At 30.5% G+C, this 19,980-nt stretch overlaps 1 protein-coding gene and 1 long non-coding RNA gene across 2 annotated transcripts; one reads left to right on the forward strand and one right to left on the reverse strand.

The window, feature by feature from the left end:
• Positions 1–875: 875 nt before the first annotated feature.
• On the forward strand, positions 876–2,883 carry LOC107953462 (eukaryotic translation initiation factor 5A-2). Its single transcript, XM_016888777.2, has 5 exons — positions 876–1,284; positions 1,701–1,823; positions 1,931–1,987; positions 2,071–2,145; positions 2,603–2,883. The coding sequence occupies exons 1-5, from the start codon at positions 1,162–1,164 to the stop codon at positions 2,702–2,704; spliced, it is 480 nt and encodes a 159-aa protein (XP_016744266.2). The 5' UTR covers positions 876–1,161; the 3' UTR covers positions 2,705–2,883.
• A 119-nt stretch (positions 2,884–3,002) lies between these two features.
• On the reverse strand, positions 3,003–3,850 carry LOC121232101 (uncharacterized). Its single transcript, XR_005930305.1, has 2 exons — positions 3,561–3,850; positions 3,003–3,300 (listed from the first exon to the last, which is right to left on the reverse strand). It is a non-coding gene; the product is annotated as an uncharacterized lncRNA (long non-coding RNA).
• Positions 3,851–19,980: the final 16,130 nt, after the last annotated feature.

The following is a 19,980-nucleotide window of genomic DNA, read 5'->3' on the forward strand; positions in this document are numbered from 1 at the left end:
ATAAATTTCTCTTTAAATCGGATTTGTGGTTACGAAACCACTGTTCCGATAACATTGAATTTACGCCATTACAGTTTTGATTAAAAAAATAATTTTTTTCTTTTTCCTTTTCAAATTTTCATTTTTTATGTTTTGATTAAGGGATATACATATATTACGAATTACTAGCATCTTATAAATTACTAAAACATGGTTATTGTCATTGTTTTGATTTTTTTTGGTCAAATTTTAATTAAAAATTTATTGATATTTCTATTGTTTTGACGAAGTTAATCCATTTTAATTAAAGTAAGTTAATAAATAATTTTATAATTTTTTTTTACAGTTTAGGTTCAAGGTTCATGACTATTTCTCTCAACAATGTTATCTTCAAAATTCAAATTTATATTTCCCGTTGGGATTGCACTTATTGATATTTTATAATTTATTAATATAACATTAAAGATAATACATCTTAATTTATTTATTATAATTTCAAATTTTTACAGCTTTGAAATAAAATATTAAGATACTATTTTAAGGTAATATATGTTAATTTATTTTTTATTTATTGAGTATTTTTTTTAAAAGTGTTAAATTTTTTATGTTGTTAAATTTATGAAAATAAATTATTTTTTAATTATTTATTAAGATTGTATTTAAAAGATATTATTTTTAAATTTTAGTTATTTATATATTTTTTTGAAAAACTCATTTAATTAAATTTAAAATTTTAATTTCTGAAATTATATTATAAATATGATATTAGAGTTTTAATTTACAATTTTTTTAATAATTATTATTTTTATAAAAGATTTAATGATATGTGATTTGAATATTTTAATTTATAATTCTAAAATAAAACATTCACTTTGGGTTATGCATTGACTTACAAGTGGAATTGTATAAAGAAGATGAATCTGAGCACACTTCAAATACAATTTAAAATGGTAGCGTTTAGAAAACGCAGCATATTTTTCTAATTACCTTCCTTCAAATCAATCATTATTGGAGATCAACGGCTACCCTTCACTCACCGGACTCACTGGATAACAACGAATAAAAATTGAAAACCCTAAGATTTCTTAAAGATTACCCCAATTTCTATAAATATAATACGCCCACGCCTTCCTCCTCTGCGCCGCTCCCAATTGCTCCCTTACTAACAACAAAAACCCGGAAATGTCGGACGACGATCATCATTTCGAATCCAAGGCTGATGCCGGCGCATCCAAAACCTATCCTCAGCAAGCCGGTACTATCCGTAAGAACGGCTATATCGTCATTAAAGGCCGTCCCTGCAAGGTTGCCGTTGGAATATGTTTTCGTTATTTTTCTCAAAATTTTGTTTATTTTATTGATGGAGTGAGCTCCATAATTTGAATTTGATGGTTTAGGTTATTTATGTTAAGAATAATGTTAAAGTTTTGTAAATTTTAGATCTAAATATTTCGTGTGGTATCGACTTTTGATGATCGATTTATTTATATACATAACTTGGTTGTTTCCGTAAGTAGCTCTAAGTACTTGTTGAAAAATTGAGAATCGGATATTATTTTTTACAAAAAAACAAACCAATCAGCGAAATTAAAAGTTAGGGCAAGCTGATAATAGTTATTGGCATGTGATCAATTAGTGCTTGATGGGTTGACTGTTGATTTGCACTCTATGATTTGCAATTTTAGCTAACTTGATCGTTCTTTTGCGGCTGCTTGCGTCAGGTTGTGGAAGTTTCCACCTCCAAGACGGGGAAGCACGGTCATGCTAAGTGTCACTTCGTTGGGATCGATATCTTCACTGGCAAGAAGTTGGAAGATATTGTTCCCTCCTCCCATAACTGTGATGTATGATATATGAACAAACCTATCGTTTATGGTCATTCTCGGTTTTAATGTTTAATCTGTCAATGTAAATGTTCGGCATTACTAAATGATGCTTTCTGTTTTAACAGGTTCCGCATGTCAATCGTACTGACTACCAATTGATTGACATTTCTGAGGATGGATTTGTAAGTTCTTTTGCTTCACTTTTGCTTGATGTGTGTGTGTGCTTGTGTGTGTTTCTTCTGATTAGTTAAATTAAATGTTTCAGGTGAGTTTGCTGACTGAGAGTGGTGACACTAAGGACGATCTGAGGCTCCCAACTGATGAGAACTTGTTGAAACAGGTCATTTAACTGTCAAATTTTCATCATCTTATGTTTTGACTAATTACTCTTTAGCCAGTGAGAAGTCCTTTATGTTATTTAATTTAATGATATTTGAGTTGCAATGCTGGATGCTTGTGTGGAGCAATTTGGCCCCTTCGGCCAAATTACCCTTGCGCACATTGCAGCCTCTTCTTTAAAGAAGAAAACAAGTGAAACTTGTGCTCAAGAGGGGTTTATGTTTTGTTTTCTATTTTGATCCTGTCCTCTTGGCTTGAGAATCCTAATTGTATGGGGGGAATATGGTTGTTTTCACATGTTTAAAGCAGTTACATTCGATGCTACACAGCACTGCATTGCTCATTTTTTATATGCTAAAACCAAGACCATTTCCATATCATCATGATTAATTGATGATTGTTATAATTTGGTTTCATGAGGACTTGCTGACAATAATGGTATCATTTCTTGATTGCAGATCAAGGATGGGTTTGGTGAGGGAAAAGACCTGGTGGTGTCTGTTATGTCGGCTATGGGAGAGGAGCAGATCTGTGCTCTCAAGGACATCGGTCCGAAATAGTTTGAGATTTGATGATTCTAAGTATGTTATTACAAATCTTAAATGGAATTATTTTTATAAGTGGCTTTTAATATCTTGCCTTTCCAAGACTTGGGGTAGGGTATAAATGTTGTTTGAATGGGTTTCTTTTGTTTGGTTTGGATGCTAAAGATAAAAGGAAAAAAACACCTTTACTAGTTTCTTGTTGTGCCATGGTTAACTGATTTTATCTTTTCAAGGCCTTCTTCTTTGTTGATATTTTTGAATGGCTGAGTCACATATCTCTCTGCCAATTTGGTTGTCAATTTAAATTTAAATATATTTAAATTATATAGCTTTTTTGTATAGAAGTATAATATCTGTTATGGCCCAATTCAGCCCGGGGCCCATAAATAAATAATCAAAATAAACAGTTTCAAACCATGGCCCAAAATGCGGGCGGCCCAATACAAAATTGAAACCCAAACTAACCCAACATACCAATCCCATAGCCCAAAAGCTAAAACAATTTTCAGCCAAACCCTAAGCAGACTGCCCTAGCGCCGCAGCCAATAGCGCCCCTCCTCCGAGTCGTGCGCCACTCCACCTTCACGTCAGAGTCCACACCCACCAAGCACCTGCAAACAAGCAAAAGAGGTTGTAAAATCGGCTATAAAGCCAAATTGAATCAAATGTAAAAGGGAGGTTTTTTTTTCCCGAATTTTTTTACTCATACAACAGCAGAGAATATACGAAAACGAGCCTTATCAATAAAAGTCAGATTAAAGATTCAAGAGGTTTTTTTCCCTTCTTTCTTTCTCTTTTTCGCTTGTTTCTTTTTGTTTTCTTTCTGCAAATTGTTTTTTAAAAGAAAAAAGTCAAAGGAAAGGAGACTTACCTAGTATATCTCGTGGTCCGGGGCCAGAGGTGGAGGCGTTGAGGCGCCGATGACCCTCCTATGTGGCTCCCCAAAGCAAAAACCCTAGCAGAAGGATAGGAGAGCCTTTTTTTTTTTTTTTTTAAAAAAGGAGCTGAATGGCCTAAGGGAATTTTGCCCACAAATTGAAAATTTGTACGGCAGTTTAAATGGTCCAGATCCGCACCTTTTCCCCCCTAATGGTCTATTTTCGCGACCAGTCCCTTTCCTCTGCCCCTGCGTACAATTAAGCCTTGTTTTCTTTTCTTTGAATGCTTTCAAATTATCCCTAAAATTTGTGCGAACACCCATTGCAGTCCGTGCCAAATTGAACCGTTCTGAGGTTTGGTTTATTTGTTTTTTTGAGCCCTGTTGATTATTGCTCCTCGCATTTTAGTCTTAACATTTTTTTGGGGTTTATAAATTATCCTTTGATTTTTTTTTCCAAATTAAGTCTGAATTCATATTTTATATCCTTCATAGATTATGTACTATTCTTATTTTCCCGTATATTATTTTAACATGTTATTTTGTACCATTTTAATTAATCGTACATTGTTAAGTTTTTGCTATCTTTCGATTTTTTTTTAACATTAATTGGTTATACGATATATTGATTTCAAAATTTTCTCTTATAGCACTATACTTTAAAATTTTACACGTTATTTCTTTTAATCCATAAATATATAATTACACATGTTCGTTTATTCCAAACTTTTTTTATATACAATTCCATTTAATGCATATTGCTTATTTAAATTGACGCATGTACTTTTGTATTACCCTTTTTGTATATACATTGTTTACTTTAAAGCTTCATTTATATATCATTACTTTATATATTATCATCATTTTCATCTTCTTGGACTATTCCAAATTTCAATGTAAATTGTTTGTTTCATATTTCTAAATACCATTTCCTTATATCATTTGTCCGTTTATATGCTTTAACAAGCTCACCACATATTATTTGTGTTAATTTATTTGGTATTTGCTCTTAATTCATTGGTCCTCAAATGTTGGTGTTACTATTGGTATAATGCATGATATGTCTTCATTGCATGGACTCAAATTCGTTCTTTTCAAATCTTATATTATGGCTGCTCATTTTTATAATATTCTATTCACGTTCCATGCTTGGAACTTTGTTTTTACATTATCGCATCGTGACTCAAATTTCAATGTTCCAACCAAATAAGTATATTTTGACTTAGCTTTTATCATTGTTAATTGGAACCCTCTCAACTTAAGGAATTGTTTCGTGTTTAGAGGTTCAAGAAATTGTGCCAAATCTTGCTGGGTTTTAATTTTTTCGTTCAACTAAAGTACGTAATATCCTTTGGAAATTTCGTCCATGCTTTTTAAAATTAAAATGAGGTAATATTTCGTATTTGGGGAGTTTGAGAGATCATGCCCAATCGTGTTGGGTTTCAATTTTTTTTTCATTCGACTAAAATATGGAATATCCCTTTTTTTTTAATTTTATCCATGTTTTCTTAAACTAAAGCGATGCAATATTTCGTGTTTGGAGGTTTGAGAGATCGTGCCCAATCGTGCTGGGTTTCGATTTTTCATTCGACTAAGATACGAAATATCCTTTTGTCATTTCATCCATGTGTTCTTAAATTAAAATGAGGCAATGTTTCGCATTTGGGAATTCGATAAATCGTGCCCAATTGTGCTGGGTTGCGATTTACCGTTTGGCCAAATAACTAAATATCCTTTTGAAATTTCAAATGCATGAGTTTTGAAAATTACGAAATGATCTTGGATTGAGGGTTTGAAATATTGTATCTAATCGTGCTGGACATGATATTTTATTTCTTTTGAACGAGAGAATCTCGACATCTAATTCAAGTTATCCAAACATTTTTGAAAGATTGTATTTAAAAATCTTTTCAAGTTTTCAACATTAGGACGTTAATTGATCAATACGATACCAATTTTGGACGTTACGAGGGTGCTAATTCTTTCTTGCGCGTAACCGACTCCTGAATCCGTCTTCTAGTTTTTCGTAGACCAAAAACGTTGTTTTAATAAACCAAAATGCTTTATTAAAATGACCAACCATAGGGTGACCTGATCACACCTAAATAAAAATGATTGGTGGCGACTCCATACCTCGTTTAAAAGTTGATCCCCGTTTTTTAAAATAAAAATGGTCTCGACAATATCACAAGTATTTTTTTTTGATAAAAGTACAATTTATAATTAGCACGCAATAGAAAATACAATGAATTAAAAATATTTGAATCTAACTCGTCTAATAGATTAGAAGTTGAAATATAATCTAAAGTAAACCTTGAAATATAATTCAGGATAAGAAAATTATTAAAATTATATGTAAATGACATGGAAAAATTTATTAAAATATCATTTAAATAATTGAAAAGAGATTATGGATCATGTGGTGAAGAGTTTATAAAATAATTTTTGTGTGAACCGAGGAAATAACTAATAGTAATAGGTCGTTTTTGATCTCCTCTGTAATTTTTGGAAGATCTATTATTGTGAACATGTTTGCACTTTTAGTTTGAAATCCATTAATTTTATTTCACAATAATAAAATTCATTTATAAGTGTTGAATGTAATGATAAATCATATTATATATCTATTGAGATAACATAAAATAAATAAAATTTGTGAAGTACATGATGTGCTTTTAAAGTTAATAAATGTAAAAAATCTATTAACATGAACTTTTTTAAAAACAATAAAACAAGTGTATAAAATTTAATGACATTATTAAAAGTATTTAGATTAAGTATAATATTTTTTGACTTGAATGAAATGATGGTTAGTTTGGCACAAGTTTAAAATTGTGTTACCTAAGGTAGTCAGTATTATATTTGTGCGCACACCATTTTTTTATTAGAATTGATACATATTGATCTATTTCACTGTGTTGTTTCAATTTACCAATATTTTTGAAAAATATTTAAATATATTAAATGAATTAAATAATTTTAAATATAAAATATTAATTAATTATATAAAATACTCATAAATAAAGTTCACAAATAAAATTTCACCATTTAACAAAATTTAAAATAAATATGAAAAAAAAATCCCACACATTAAACAACAAAATTATTCACGACATTATTTAAAAATCTATATAAATCATCTCATACTTATATATGAAGCTTTTAGAATTTTCTTTTAGCTTGTTTGTTATATAATTTATTTACTTTTTATTATTTATTAATTTTTTACTTTAAAATATAAAGTTGCTATTTACTTTGGTTAAAGTTTAAATTTGATTAATAAAATTTTTTAAAGTTGGTAAAATAATAATAAGTTTATCTATTTTTAACATTATTCATACATCGTCCAGTGCACAATGTTTCAACCGGTGCAACCAAAATTGACCGGAATGAGCCGGTGTAACTAGTACAAACCAGAATCTATACCTGTACGAAAAAGAGAAGTGATTGTTCCGATTTATTACTGGAACGTTGCATATTGACCAGTGCAACTAGAACGCATGCGGAACCAACTACAAAATTAATATTTTTAAGATAACCTCGGAACAATTTAAATATTTGATATCAGAATTTTCTGGGACAATGTCATTAAAATGTTTATTGCACAGTGGTGATGATCATTCTCCCATATATATATTTTTTCAATTTTTTTAATGCTCAAATCTTTCTTCCTCAATCATTGTTTAAAGTATTTTTTTAATTGGGTCTCTTTTTCACCAAAATAAATGATACATTCAAGTAGAGAAAAGATGATTTTGCTTCCATACTTGTATAATTTGCACCATGAAAGTGAAAAGCTTAAGTAGTTTTGGGTAAGATTTCAACATAAAAAATACCAATTTAAATTGTTAAATCATGTTGCACAATAAATCTTCCAAATAGGAGTACAGGATTAATTTAGTGTTATCAAATTATCATAACTTTAACAATTAAAATAGAGTAATAGAAATTAAGACACGGTTTATGGACATAATAATTGTTGCAAATATCATTCCTTAAGCCACATTAAACCTAATCATCTACTTGCACAAATTAAAAAGTAGAAACTCCATTAAAATGCATTTCTTTTTAAACTTTAATAAAGACAATTAAATCAAATATAAGTAAAAAATACAAACATAAATAATTGTTTTTAGAACCTTCTTTGCAACTCTACAAACATAAATCTTTGTTTTTAGAAATTTCCTTTCAAAGTTTGATATTTTAAATTTTAAAAATTCCACAAATAACTTTTAAAAAATTAATATTCATTTTTTTAAAATAAATTACTATACCCCTATACAACACTTGAAATAATTTTCCTTAAATCAAATGTAAATTAATAAAGAACGGAAACACTTTTTATTAAAATATGTTTGATATTCATTAGTTATTTATAATTTATACTATTATTTAGTCTCTTGATAGAATTGGTGTTACGATTAATTGGACATTTATTTAATTTGAGAATTTTTTTTTTGTATTTAAAAGAGTTATATTATTCAATGGTACTTTAGTTTTTTTTATTTAAAAAAATAAAAAATATTTATGGTGAAATTTGAACTCATGCCAATCGATTAATAAAATCTTAAATTTACCACTCAACCAAAGTTTTATTTCAATTTTTATACATTTTAATTATATTTCCTCCATCAATTGTGTCATGTTATTGATTGAGATGATGTCACAAATTAACTTGACACCAACTTAGGATTGATGGCAACACTATGATAAATAATTGTATTCATTTAGTCTAATGTATTCATATGTTTACTTATAATTTAATCTATTTTTTTTTTATTTTAGTATCGTACATATTTAATGTGTTTTAACTTTAAACCATACATTTCATTATATGTTTTTAAAACACAAATTTATTATATTCTAAATACGTGTGGAAACGTGTAATAGAGTTTTTAATATTTGTAATAAGCATTTTACGTATAGACATTTTATTTTTTAAATATTGTAAAAATAGTTTTAAATTACAATTATGTATCAACTAGTGGTTAAGTGTAATGGTAAGGCACATTACACTCTCAAAGGGAAGATCCAAGTTCAAACCTTAAAGATAACATTGTTGGAAGTGATAAACTTAAATCACAAACATGAATTGTGAAACTAAAATGAAGTATGTAAATTTATAATTAAGTTTGGTACCATTAAAAGCTTCAAGACCATTTATGATCACAAACAAACAGAGTTGATTTAAAACTTGTATCATTATTTAAAAATTATTTTACACTAATATTTCATGTACTTTATAATTAAGTTTGATTAAAAATAATTTTGATTTATAAAATATTTGAACTCAATTAAAAAAAAATACTTGCTCAAATATAATTTAATATGAATTGAGTGAATAGCTCAAACTTGGGAAAGCGAGTTTACTTTGCGCAAATGGATTATTTTACTTTTTAAAAAGTAATAACAAATTATTTTATATTTAAATTTAATTATAAAAATTAATATTAATATAATTTTTTTATTATCTTATTATTTTAAACAATAAAGCATACCAAGTTAGGCAACCCAAGGTTAAAAATATAAGTTCAAGCCTGGTTTAAAATAAGTTAGACTGATCGAGTTGCTTAAGTTACACGACTCGTGAAGATCTCTTATTACCATTCAATGAGTAAATAACATATATTTTATTTGAAATCTTAGAATTTTTTTATATTTTTAATAATTTTAAAATTTTTAAAATTATTTTTATTTTTTTCATAATTTTTGAATTTTTTAAAATGTATATTTTAAATTGTTATGTTTTTATTTATTTAAAATATGAAAAAATATTAATTTTAAAATTAAAAATATCGTTTTGAAGAATAAAGATGGAATTTAAAAAAATATAAATATTGAGAGTTTTTTTATTTTTTTTATTTTATGACAGCAACAATTCTAACAATAAAGTACACGAAGGGATTAAAATTTTTAAATAAAAAATATAAACACTTAAAATTTAAACTTGAAAAAGAAAGAAGGGAAGTGGGCATTGACAGGATTGAAAGTGTTGTTCAAGCTCTAGCTTGAATCCATTTATTGCATCGTGGAAGCCTCTAAAATGTAAAAATGTAAACCATAAACACGATATTTCAATAAAACTACAAAAACATGAAATTTCCTAAACGCTATAGTAAACAGTTCCTGTACAATCACATACCAATTTATAATTAATAGACTTTGTAAATTTAATTAATTATTTAGAGTTATAAATAAATTTATAGAATATATAAATATTAAAAATTAAATATATTAATATATAAATTAAGAAAAAAGTTATATCATCATCAAAATAAAACTGATTGAAAATATATGTGATGAAATAGAAATTTTTTTAATTGAGTGAAAAAAAGCACATTAATAATTAAATGAATAATGATACAATTTATCATATAAATGTTTATTTTGGAGGGTAACACTCGAGCTTTTGTAGTGATACATAAAAATTCCTCATAATTGTATCCATCTTCCTTTTAATAATAATAAAAGAGAAAGTCATCCATTATCCTCATCAGGATAAAATAATGATTATGTCACCAATTTAATCTGATTTTGTATTTCCAATTTCTTTCATTTCTCTTTTTAGTAGAAAGCCACTAACACATCATTGTCAATACATCAATGTGTTGTCTAGACTTGCCCAAGGTACCTCGTTGCATCCAATAGGCTAGCCACGGTTTAGGTTCAGCTTAAATAAAGATTTTTTATTTAAATAATAAAAATATGTTTTTTAAATTATGAAAATATATAAAATATCAATTAAAATTATTTTTAATTTTATATAAATTTTTTGAACCATGAAATGAGTTTTTTAGGTGAGCCAAGCAGGCCTGAAAATGAGTTTTGTCTTGAAATTTTTTTAGAATCAGTTCTCGTCCCAACCTATAAACAGCTCTAGCTTCGACGCATTTTAGGTTTTTTTTTTTTTAAGTTTTAGTTTTGTGATTTCTAATGCTTTTTACATGATATAATTTTAAAACTATTTTTTAAATTTCAAAGAAAATATTATGATTTTTTTCAATTTTTTATAAATTTATAATTTAAAAAAAATTAAAAATATAGTAAAAAAATGTAACAATACTAAATTAAATATTTTAACTAAAGTTTAATGACCAAATTAAAAGTTAACCTTAAAATTAATGTACCACATCATTATTTCATCACGGGGGTAATAACAGTTAACAGATGAATGATTAAAAATATTATGATCCAATAACATTAATAACTAAAATGTAACAATTAATAGATGAGTTATAAAAAAATTTTAACGAAAATTAAGTGATTACTTTTATAATTTAGTTAAAAATAAAATAGTATTTAAAAATATCAAGAGACGACAAGATAAACAAATAATAGAGCTAGTCTATACCTATGTTTGGAAAAATTGGAATAAATGAAATCAAAATTGTAGTGTGCATGTTTCACCCTCCCTTAGCCGGGAAGTCACATCCCACCCCAAGCTTTGTCCCCTCCTCTTAGATTCTACAATAATTTTGGTTTATTCAAAAATCGCATACATGCAATCAAAATGTAAGAATAAGTAAATGTTTCCAACACATATACATTAATTATCTTGAAATTTAAAAAAGGTTAAGTAGGCACCAAACAGAATGCGATGACACAAATATCACATTCAATCGATATCAAATATAAAAAGAAAAAAAGCAAAGGCATGAGATAATTTGAATTGAGGGAATGGAGTGTTTTTGGTATTTGAATAGAATGGGGAGGGAAAGCCTCCTTTATCAGTGCAGTGACGAAAGTGACCAATGGGCCATTGTGTCTTCGTCAAAAGGTAGCAAATGGATGTGTCTTGCTTCTTTCTTATTATTAGGAATATAATCCCCATGCGGGATTAATTTTTTTTTTTCAATTTAAAATTCTAATTTTTGTTTTCAAATTTATTATCAATTTAAAATTACAAAAAATAAAATATGAAATCTAAGTCTATCTTCACATCCAATACAATCTCTCTAACATTGGTTTTATGTTGAATATTTTTGATGCTATGATCACACAAAGTGGAGATTATGGTGGTTATTGGCGGTTCACTTGGTTTAAGGCGAGGTAGAGAGCTGTTCGAGATGGTGGGTTGTGAAGGTCTGAGAGAGACTCAAGGTGTCACATGTAATCAGACCATAGGTGACTAAGAGTAGACATGTCAAACAGTCTGTTGGGGCAAACCTAGGTGATGCATTTAGGGTGGCTATTGGACAAGCTGTCAATCATTTCAAATGGGATGTGATAGTTGGTATCATAATTAGCGATTAGGTGAGACCCTTGTGCAATTTGGGATCTAAAAAGGTTCTCTTAAGAGGAGTTTCCTCGAGGAGTTATAATGAAAGGTTGACCACTAGGAGTAGTTCTTGGGATTTGTCATGAGGAGTAGAAGTTTGATGAGTCTTCTCAAAGTGTAAGGTTGTAATAACTGCCCCCTAGTTGAGAGGGAGGTTATAAAGTGATCTTCCTTCAGGCTTTGCCATATGTCTTACTGAACGAAGGATTGTTATTTCTTCTAAAGTTGAATCGTTGGGTGTTCTGCACATGAGAAGCACGTGTGGACCAAGTTGCTTTTCTTTTTGTGCGTGTATGTACCTGCATTTACGGTTGTGGTTTACAGCTCATCCTAGGGGAGTGTTCCTAGCTTTTTGTAGTTTTGTGTCATTTGGCGTGTGTTAAATGTTTGTTTCATATTGGCTGTGGGTTAAGCTTGTTCTAGAAGCTTCCTAGGGTTTGTAATGCCTATATAATTTTTGAATTTTCACTATTTTAGATATTTTAATTGAAAAAGGGATTTATCAATTAGAGGATTTTTATCTTGTGAGACTTTGGCAAGTTTTCTCTTCTTTCTTTCAATGTGAGAGCTTGGTTTTACTCTCATTCAGTCTACTGCCTTTGTTTATTTGGTTAGTTTCCATGCTTTGATAATTATTTTTTTACTTCTATTTTGTGGTAGGAAAATGGTGGTGGTAGTTATAGTTTGAGTGTTGGTGATAATGGTTATCATCGGGGTAAGAAAAAGGGGAAAATAGCAGGTCAGTAAGGATTCCTTGTGTTGGGGGTGCGACCCAATGCACTACCAGGATCAATGAGTTAACAAGGTTGTTGATGTGTAAGGGAATTTAAAGAAATAACTTTGAATCTTAATTTAGCATTCTTAGTGGCTTGAATGAATTGAGTAATATTAGTGGTCCAAAGCTTGGTGGTAGGAGACTAAGGTTTTATCTTCCGTTGTATACTTTGGAGGCAGCGTTCCACTTGCTAGCTCATGACTTTATATGTAAGGTGTTGATTTTTTACGGGGTGGCTCTTGGGCTGCTTTTGGGAGCTTCATGGTGCATTTCCATTTGATTTTTTATTTTGTATTGCTAAAAGGATGAGATTTCTTTTATCGAGGTGTTTCAAAATTTGTTTTCCTTATCCATTTTGAACCAGACTCAATTGCTTAGGATGCTTAGCTTTTGTAAGAGGCAAGGTCAAGATGTTGAGCATTTACTACTCGGGAAGGCGAGCAACCTTGGTTTGGATAAAGTGAAATACATTTTTGTGGAACATAAATTTGTTTTAAAGTTTCCCTTCCCCATCACTCAGTCTCTACCTCCCTACAAGGTATGTGTGGCTAAACCAAAATTGGTTGATTAGTTTAGGAATGACCAGTTTGAAGCTCTTTAGAAGGATGACCCCTTAGATTTCCAAAGATTATAAGTATAAGGAACGTTTACCAATATTTTTTGATGGGTGTGAGTCATAATGGGTACAAGCTAGTGGATATTCAAAGGGTTTTTAGAATAATGGGGAATTGCCCCACTATTTGGAGGTGTGGCTCATGGGTGGCAATGAGTGTATTGTTCAGATACTTTTAGACTTGTAGCTTGAGTTGAAGAAATTTCTTACAGAGTTCGGGTTATGCCCTCATCGTGCTGGAGCACAAATAAGCAAGGTAAGTGAAAGCAGAGAATGTCTTCAACAACACTTTGAACCATTGAAGATGTTGGTAACTTCTCAATGACCGCGTCTCGACGTACATACTTCGAGCAAAGAAAATTGCAAATAAAGAATAAAACATACAGTGTTTTGCAAGTATCACAAGTCTAGTTGTAATATTTTTAAGTGTACAATGAAACTCTCTTAGAGTATTCCAATGACCGAATCTACAAGAGATTGGACGATAAAGACGAATTAATTGCAATAAGCATGAAAAACTAGAAAGTCTAATTAGCTCATATTTAACACAATATAGTACATTAAATCATAAATTGGAAGGACTGAATTACAATAATAGTTAAAGGACTGAAATTGCAATAAAGATAATCAAAGACAAAAATAATAGTTGATTAATATCCATGGTAATAATTAATTCTCGGATTAATGGATTGGATTGAATAATTTTCTAATTGGATTAATTCTCACGTCTAGGTCTATAAATTACCCAATTACGATTTAGTCCAATTAATCTCTCGATCTCACTTAGACTTAATGAGGACAATAAAATTTATATGCGATAAGGTATCCTTTCAGTTTCACTTATTTATGTGTTCACCTAGAGTGTCAATTCTAAGTTTCTATATCATTTCAATTTAGTTTAAATTATTTCAATTTAGTCCCTAATCTTTAAATTAATTATTTAACAGTTTAATTAACCTACTACTTAAAGGATTTGGTTCATGCCCATGTTTAACAAACAATACCCAATAATTTTTATATTCATTTAAACAATCAAATAATACAAAAATTGAAAGAGTTTAGAATTGCTTAAAATTTTACGCTGTAGTCATTAAGTTGTTTGTTGAAAAAAATGCAAAAAGAAGAATTCACTATTCCGATTACTTAATGGCAAGATTGGATTAATAAACTAATTAAAAATCTATTTAAATTGAAGGTAAAAACTCAAAGCTACAAAAGGTCCTTATACCTCTGAGTTGAGAAAGACAAAAGTTGTAGAAAATAATCTAAAACACAGCACGCACTTAATCTAAAACTATCTTAAAATCTCTCTCATAGTGTTTTATACAATTACTTATATATTACTGACAGTTTAACCTAAGATGGACAAAATTGCCCCTTACTAAACAATTAATCTAACCTATTTTGATTGAGGAATATCCTTGTAGATTTTAGCCCGTCAAACTTCGATGTCGCAACACCCAGACATTGGTGTCGTGACCTTGCCAACAGATTGCTCCCAGGTGCGTTTGGTAGCACCAATGTCATAATTCTGGCTCCTTTGATAGCTCAGATTCCTCAACCGTGGTGATTGCCCTCAATGTCACGATCTTAGGATCTTAATGTAATGACTGTAAAGCTCAATGTCACGACTTGCACCATTCAATGTCACGACTTAATCACCAATTTACCTACAGTGTGATAATTGTTGAAATTCAAGCCCCCAACGTGATAGAATTCTTAAATGTCGTAACATCAAGGATCTAGTGTTGTGACCTAGAGGATAACATTAAGATCTCTTCATGATTTTGCCTTACTCACCTTCTACACAAGCTCAATTTAGTTGTTAAATTCCCAAAGGTATGATTTTGCTAAAAATGAATAAAGTTGAATTTTAAAGTAAAAGTCTAATAAATATTGAAAAGTATAACATAAAGCCCTAAAATACTTAAATACAAGTTCATTAAATGTAAAAAATGGCTTAATTTACCATATCAATTTATGGAAAGTTAATCAACACCTTGGATTACTAAGGCCACGGGCACTTTAGTAGCACCCTTGACCACTGACATTATTGGCACTTTAGTACCTACTCGTAAGGAGCCCTCGTAGAAGCCTTAAGAATATGTGGAGCCTTTAGTGTAGTGTAGAGGGAGAGTTGGTTCTGATGGGGTGGAGGCTAATAAGAATAGGGGGATTCTTGAAACTAGGGAGATAGAATTTCCTAGTAGTAAAGAGTTTATTAATAATGAGGATAGTTCCGAGCCTATCTTTGTTTGTGCTTATGTGTGTACTAATGATGATCTTCTATGTGATGTAAGAGGTGTGGAGTGATTTCATGAGTAGAGGACATAACTGTTACAAGTGAGGGGGTGACTATTGAAGAGGATTTCCTTATTGTGTTGTCTTCAGACGAAAAGGAACTCCTTCCTCTGAACATTGGTATGATATCTTTAAGTTAAGGGGGTGTGCCTAAGGGAGACAAGAGTGGTTTAATAAGTATGTGAAGGACCACCCTTTAGGCACACTAAGTTATAGTACGTTTTGTGTTTTAGCTTATATTATTGTTCATTACTATTTCTTGATAGTTAACTTGTTTTTATTGATTTCTTGCAGGTGAGATGGCTGCTCATTCAAGTGGTGTTGCAACTACTACTTTTGCCAATTTTAGTAGTTTCATAGTGGTTCCTACTACTATTTCTCCAACATTAGTAACACTGCTACTATTTCTAGTTTGAGCACTGTTATAACTACCTCTACTACTAACATCAGTGTTGCTTATGTTACATTTTCTTTCATGAAAAGTTAATTACTATCATATAGTAATTAAGTCGTTCATCACAAAGACAAATGACTCGTAACTACTTTTACTTTTAATCTATCATGTAATGCAAATGAGAGGATATCGTTTACTCATGTCGTGAGTTATGAATTCCACTATTGTGAATGATGCTGTATACTGGAGAAGTCGTATACTCAATGCACTAGGTTTTGGTTCTTTATCTATTCAAACTCAGGCTTTTACTTACATCAAAGTATGTAAATCACGCATACATTGTCCATTATCCACTTAGGATTAATGTATGCCATACTATGAATGTCAAAAGTGAATAATCCATAAACGGATTTAGGATCTATTCTACTTGTGCCTTATCTGTTGTACTGCCAGTCCAATCAGTCACAACTATGTCTTTATCTTCTAGGAGTTACCAGCTCCGATGCCTAAGACAAAACATCACCCCAATTAGACTTGATAGACGACATGTAACACCCCTAACCCATATCTGTATTCGGAACAGGGTTACAGAGCATTACCGAAATAAACAAATCAAATACAGACATTTCATATTATTTAACATTCATGTAAGATATTATTCATAAAGTCCTTTATATGAGCCCTCAAGGCCCACAACATACATTAGAAACGAGTCGAGACTAAACAGGGTACTCAGAGAATTTTTCGCAAAATCTCAAAATTTTTCCAAGGTACAGGAGATATGTGCCCGTGTCTCGAGCCGTGTGGGTATTCGAAATAGGGCACATGGTCGTGTCTCAGCCAGTGTGCATACCCGTGTAACTCTCTGACTTGGGTCACACGGCCAAGCTACATGCTCGTGTGCTAGGTCGTGTAAACATGAAAATTTGCATTAAATAGGTGTAGATGTCACACGGCTAAACCACACGCCCATGTGCCAGGCCCTATGATCAATTTTGAGCATTCTGTTTTGAAATTTTTAAGATGCAGGGGACACACGACCAAAACATACACCCATGTGCTAGGCCGTGTGTCACACACGGCTGAGACACACGCCCGTGTCTCTGCCCGTGCGGACAAAATAAGGCCATTTCCTAGCCATATTTCTCACCCAAACTTGTCTTCCACCTACAATAACACTTAAATACATTCCTAAACCAATATAAAACATTTGAATCAAGCCCAAACCAAGTCTTATGCATATCATATCATCATATATAACCAAGTATCCATACTTAACAATTTTATCACTTACATATATATTCATATCTGTACCAACTATACCAATTCAAACCATGTTACAATTTGCCTTTTAGTTAACCATCAATCAATTAGACCAAAACACATGTTAACAGCGATAAGGCCATATAATTATATATATCAAAATGTATCAAACATAAGCCATTCAAATGGCTAATTACAACAAAACATTTACATGCCATCAATGGCCAAATTAACCTATACATGCCATTATACTAAATTTGAATTAATAAATATACTGAAAAAGGGCGATTGATAGTGTGATATGGCTCTGACCAGCTTCCAACCTTAACAAGCTTCCAGGTTACTATAAAATAGATGAAATAAAACAGAGTAATCGTTTAATGCTTAGTAAGTTCGTATAACAGGAAATTAACTTACCAATTAATTCATATTTAATTGCCTAAACACATATCCACATCAAGCTTGTTAGTTATGTAATTCACATAAATACCAAGAAACATGAATGATCTCATCAATATTCAATTTCCACATACATGTATTTATCACTTCAAGTGTCTATGAACATGTACATATCATATCTTTGTATTTCAAGTATTTCTCATAATAATTCATCTTGAATTCATATAATCTTATATCGGAACTTTACTCGTTGAATCATATAAAATATCGATGGATACAAGGGTAGTACACATGAAGTGTACAAAACTGTAAACAGTCAATTCATATTCGGGGAATGCTCATATGAACACATAAACGGGAAGCTCTCTCTCGAGCCATATAACGAGAAGCTCATGTGAGCCATGTAACGGGAAGCTTGTCTGGGCTGTATAACGAGAAGCTCATTAGAGCCATAATCAGGAAGCTCATGCGAGCCAATAACGGGTAGCTCCGAAGAGCTATTAATCAGAAAGCTCTAGATAGCCATATATCGAGAAGTTCAAGCATATCGATAAGCTCTGGAGAGCCTTTAATCAGGACGCTCATAAGAGTTGTGGTGTGTCTACAACATATGTAGAATCACAACTAATCAGGATGCTCAGAAGAGCTATTAACGAGAAGCTCACAAGAACCATATAACGGGAAGCTCGAGAGGGCCATATATCAGAATACTCATTAGAGCTAATAACAGGACGCTCTTTCGAGCTGTGGTGTGTCCTCAACATATGCAAGACCACAACAAATTCGGGAACCCTATATCCATCGAATCTCATTTATCCAAACGAGACTTATTATATATCAGGTTTTATCGAATATGTGATCAATTTCATACATACGGAATTTAGACAATTCACATATATACAACATTCAATTCAAACATATAAATATACATAATTTAGTTACACAAACTTACCTCGACAATTGTTTGTGTACGCAAAATCTACTAATCTGACACTTTTTCTTTTCCATGATCTAACTCCATTTTTGATCTATCCGGATCTATACGAATGAATTTAACATCAATTCAATACAATTCATATTCAATTTAGTCCATTTCACATCTTAGGTAAAATTATCATTTTACCCCTAAACTTTTAATTAATTTCGATTTCATCCCTAGGCTCGGAAAATAAAATTCATGCAATTTAATCATTATTCCAAGTCTAGTAAATTTTTACATTTTACAATAACAGTCTATGAATCTCACAAAAATTAGATTTTTTCCATAAATTTAACATATTTTTAATTTAGTCCCTAAATCATAATTTCATCAAAATTCTTTTTACAAAAGTTGTTTATCTATCAACAACCTTTTATTTTCTACCATAAAACATCATAATTCATGCATACTCATCCATGAAAAAACCCTAGTACTTTGATAACTTTACAAATTAATCCTCGAGATAGCTAGATTAAGCTATTACGATCTCGAAAATATGAAAATTACTAAAAATGAGACAAGAATACTCATCCAATTGAGCCAAGTAAGCTTGCTAACTTCAAGCTCTCAAAACTAGGGTTTCCATGTCTTTTTATTTGAGAAAGATGATGAAAATGATGATATTTTCTTATTTAATTAAAATATCATCTTTTATTATTTCATCTTTCCAATTTATTCATTTTCTTTATTTAATTTTCTATTGATGAATCATCATACTTATCTACTAACTCATCTTAATAGTCTATTTGCCCTGTAAGGACCTCCAATTTTGAATTCCATAGCTAGTTGCTACCTATAGTTACTAGAATCCAACTTTTGCACTTTATGCACTTTAGTCTTTTCTATTAAATTAAACATGTAATCTGTAAAATTTCTTTACGAATTTTTCATACAATATTCCTATCATAATACAGATTATTAAATAATATTAAAATAAATTTCCTTCCGGACTCAGATTTATGGTTCCAAAACCATTGTTCTAGTTTCACTGAAAACGGACTGTTACATGATATATTAGTCTTTTAATCGATTTGCTCATTTCCGATTAGACCAAGGGCATGTTTAGGTTCATCTACTAATATAAGTTATCTTTCAGTATTACGATCCGACCACGTAATACCGCTTAGTATTAGTTAAATATTAGACAACCAGTGAGCTAATATTTGCTTCCATTTTGTTTTGCATGTGAAAACCATTGAGGAAAATATACAAAATATATTAATGTGACTCAAGAATAATTTTATTAACTAATTTGTTCGAAAAAGTTACAAGTTTACAAGCGAATATACTACATTTAGGGCACTAGATTCAACAATTTGGTGCAGAGTTGGAAAGTGGATTCACTCTGTGGAAGCTGCAAAACCCATTTGGAGCATGTGGCTATTTAAGCATGAGAAAAGAGCTCAAATGCT

The sequence above is a fragment of the Gossypium hirsutum genome, chromosome A07, assembly GCF_007990345.1.
Source record: "Gossypium hirsutum isolate 1008001.06 chromosome A07, Gossypium_hirsutum_v2.1, whole genome shotgun sequence".
In the NCBI taxonomy this organism is placed as follows: Eukaryota; Viridiplantae; Streptophyta; class Magnoliopsida; order Malvales; family Malvaceae; genus Gossypium; species Gossypium hirsutum.

Coding starts and splice junctions, on each gene's coding strand:
- LOC107953462 (XM_016888777.2), top strand. CDS start 1,162: ATGTCGGACGACGATCATCATTTCGAATCCAAGGCTGATGCCGGCGCA. Junction 1,824..1,930: donor CCTCCTCCCATAACTGTGAT/GTATGATATATG, acceptor CTGTTTTAACAG/GTTCCGCATGTCAATCGTAC. Junction 1,988..2,070: donor ACATTTCTGAGGATGGATTT/GTAAGTTCTTTT, acceptor TAAATGTTTCAG/GTGAGTTTGCTGACTGAGAG.